The sequence below is a fragment of the Rhinoderma darwinii genome, chromosome 12 (assembly GCF_050947455.1).
Source record: "Rhinoderma darwinii isolate aRhiDar2 chromosome 12, aRhiDar2.hap1, whole genome shotgun sequence".
NCBI lineage: Eukaryota > Metazoa > Chordata > Amphibia > Anura > Rhinodermatidae > Rhinoderma > Rhinoderma darwinii.
In genome coordinates this window covers 16,731,697-16,735,090 of record NC_134698.1, presented here as the reverse complement: position 1 = coordinate 16,735,090, position 3,394 = coordinate 16,731,697, and the positions used below count along the sequence as shown (strand labels likewise).

The 3,394-nt window shown below is 44.3% G+C and overlaps 1 protein-coding gene across 1 annotated transcript; it reads right to left on the bottom strand.

Annotated features, from left to right (window-relative positions):
* Positions 1–247: 247 nt before the first annotated feature.
* Positions 248–1,650, bottom strand: LOC142665101 (TOG array regulator of axonemal microtubules protein 1-like). Its single transcript, XM_075844647.1, has 3 exons — positions 1,443–1,650; positions 1,151–1,309; positions 248–745 (listed from the first exon to the last, which is right to left on the bottom strand). The coding sequence occupies exons 1-3, from the start codon at positions 1,499–1,501 to the stop codon at positions 622–624; spliced, it is 342 nt and encodes a 113-aa protein (XP_075700762.1). The 5' UTR covers positions 1,502–1,650; the 3' UTR covers positions 248–621.
* Positions 1,651–3,394: the final 1,744 nt, after the last annotated feature.

The following is a 3,394-nucleotide window of genomic DNA, read 5'->3' as shown; positions in this document are numbered from 1 at the left end:
TGGGGACTACAGAAGGACGTCTCACTTTACCACATGACATTCCCGGTTCCCCCGTCACTATACATATTCCACAGTGATCACAGCGATCTGTATTTTCTGAGTGGAAGAAATTGGTAAGAAGTTCCATCTTGTTATCTTTATTCCTCAGTCATTTCTAGTTCAGCCCCTTTATTAGTAACAGAGATGATGAAGAAGAAGAGAAATAATAAAACAGCGGCACAAGTAAAATCTTTCATTTTCTGTTTATTGTGCCGATAAATAAAGTGATGGCGTTTATAAAAAAATCTTACATGTAAGTTCTCTTGTCGGTAAGGGGAGGGGGATGGGCCGGGAGTCTTTATATTTCTTATTGAAGAAGTTCTTGTGGTCGGTCTGTTTTGGGCTTACAGACGTTCCAGTCCGGTCTCCCGGTTCTCTTGTTGGTGAGGGGAGGGGGCAGGGGACAGGCGGGAAATGTTCATTTCTTTGTTACACCAATGTTATGAGGAGCGTCGGCTTCCAGGTCTTATCTATCAGACGCCAATCCCATTCCAGGAACAGTTCTCTTGTTGGTACGGGAAAGGGGTGAAGGGGGAAGTTTTTAGTTTTTTTTAAATGTTCAATGATTGACGACTGCAAGATTTACATGATGTTGCGTATAATTTTCTTAATGGCGGGAAGGTTCTGCGGCGTCACATACTTCCTCACCATCGGTATAAATCTGGGGTGATGAGCCAGAAGCTGCAGGGTGTTCCGGCCGTGCATCCTGTCACATATAATTTATGGTTAAATAAACATCAACAAAAACTATAGAAATCTATATGAGACATGAAGATACTGATATAAGATATATTTACACGGCTACATGAGTTATCCCCAATCTGTCTTTAGAAAAGCAGAGTGACCCCCAGTACAGCCGCCCCCGCAGATCCCCCAATACTTGTCACACAGGTTTTATGACTTGTAAATGGCAACGCTGAATAATAAGAATAAAATGTCAGCGCTTCTGTCTTCTCATGTCTGAGGAAGGTTCTTCAAGAGCCCAAATCAGCAGCTTCCATTCATTATGAAGCATTCACTTGTCACCCTTCTATTTCCATTGGTTTTACATCTGAGCTCCTAATAACAGCCCATGGACATTGTGTATATAGTCTATATGAAGGTATCTCACCTGGCTTCAGGGCAGCCATCTTGGGCAGAGCGGGTGATGGCTGGTATAGCCCTGTCAGTAATGCCTATGCCACCAGACAGGATGTAATCGGCTCCGCTCCTCCGCACGATGGTGTATAGTTGTTTGGCTGCACAGGATCTCACTATCGAGTTAAGATGACTGTAAAAACAAAAGGGTAGAAAGGGTTAATATAGAATTTATTGTTTGGACTCAATAAAAAACTTTTAGACAATTTCTCATATCTTTATCGTATTACAATATGACACTGATTGTATTCAACATATAGAAATACCTTAACCCGCCGTCAATGAGGGCGGCGAGCGCTCTGCCCGGGTGGATGTTACGGGCCATGGAGGACAAGGCCTCCTCTGCTGCGTCACGGAGAAAGGTGTTACATTCAGGAGACGGACGGAGATGTTAAGTCCGTATAGCATCTTGTCCTGTAGCCCCTGAAACATGTCACCTAGGCAGACCATGGCAGCTCTGGACACCGCTGATCTTAAATTCTTCACCTGTAGGTAAATTAAGGAAGAACGGGTCAGATCAGTAGGAGAACGAAAAGTTGACAAAGGATCACTGTTATCAAAATTGTCAATGGTAATCTTTCATGTTAAGGACAAGGCTACCCAGGTGATGTTCACCCAACACTGCCAGAGAGGAAATGTCCCCTGACATGTCACCAGTTATTAGACGATCGAGTAGTTTACATGTTTTTTAAAACGATTGTTAGATAAGTAGGTACTTTGTTGTATCGTTATCTGGCAGTCCTAACCAGGACATTACTAGTTGGCCAATTGTTCCACAGCTACACCTATATCCATCAAAATCTTTCGTGTAATCCTAGCCTAAAACTACCCTGTTTACCTTGCACTACCGGGCTTTACCACATGGTGTGCTATCAAACTCCATTTTGAGGATCCATCCATTCATCCATCCATGATCGCCATGGAACACAAAGTAGTTTTATACAGGCCTGTATACTGTGCTGTAGTATAATATTCTAACCTGCCATCTACTGGTAGAAATGTTTAGTGCAATAAATTACACTCTTATTTATACAATATATACGGTGATTCTGCTTCTGTACAATGCGTCCTACCCAGAGATCCTAAATAATATGGAGTTGAGTCATTTCTGGTCCCACATCACCACCACCCTCTCCATACACATCAGATGTAAGACTGAATTTAGGATCAGTGTATAATAGAAGTGACTATTATTAGAGGCGTATAATAACCTCATGGGTGACGGCGGCATGCAGCTCTTGGCTCCTCAGTGCAGCAATATCCTGATGATGGACAGAGAGGGAGCGGACGACCTGTAGACCGGCGATCTTCTTCTCCCTGTAGATGATACATAGGACTTAGTGATATAAACTGCACATTATATCTGTTTCTACCCATCCTCTGTGTCATTGTCCTCACCAGTCGTTCTTGCTCAGCAGCTCCAGGGCTTCACAGACGGCCATCTTGGGCTTGGAGAGGCGCTTCACTTCTGGTCTCTCCATGGGCTGAGCGTGTACAACTGCGTAGTAATAAATGTAGAATGACTGATATGACATGAACGCTGATGACGTCTTCAGAATAAGTTTGCCGACACTCGCTGAGCCCTTTAGACCAGTCAGAAGGGTCAGGAGGGGTCATGTGATCCATGTTGACCATTTTTAAAACCCTTCCTGCTTTGTACATGTCTATGGGAGCAGGGTAGCGCCCGCACGTGATTTATCTATTGGCTTGTAGTTGGCCAAGGGGGCTCAGTGAGGGATGGCACAATATTGACTACCACAATAGGGACTGTTTAGTGGGAGCAGCCACCAGGTCCATGATTCTCAGCGCTCGGGTTTGCCTGGTGTCTGATGTCCTTTATGATTATCGTTTATCATCTATATAATGGAGTAAAGTAGAAGTACCTGGATGACTGATGGAACCATTTGTCTGCGCCACTAAACTCTTCCCCATCTGTACTGCCGGCAGCTTGGTCTTCCCTTCTCCGGACATGTTCTTCTTGTCCTTGGGGACGGGAATACGGGACTTCTTACACCCCTGTATATGTGGCTGCTCCGCCATGTAAGCAGGAGATGCTCCATCTGTACAGAATGGAGACAGTTCTATATTAGTCCTGCAATTCCTGATTTCTCTCTGCACTTCCACGCTGGATGACTGCAGATATTCTATGAGCCGTGTAACATATTCCAGACTACGGAGAATTGTTCATGTGTTTCCTACATGAGCTGTGAGTAGCGAT

What these genes read in the sequence shown, in the direction of transcription:
- LOC142665101 (XM_075844647.1), bottom strand. Translation starts at nt 1,501, where the DNA reads ATGGCCCGTAACATCCACCCGGGCAGAGCGCTCGCCGCCCTCATTGAC. An exon ending in CTCATTGACGGCGGGTTAAG is followed by an intron (nt 1,310 to 1,442) that starts GTATTTCTATAT and finishes TTGTTTTTACAG; the next exon opens with TCATCTTAACTCGATAGTGA. An exon ending in GATGGCTGCCCTGAAGCCAG is followed by an intron (nt 746 to 1,150) that starts GTGAGATACCTT and finishes TATATGTGACAG; the next exon opens with GATGCACGGCCGGAACACCC.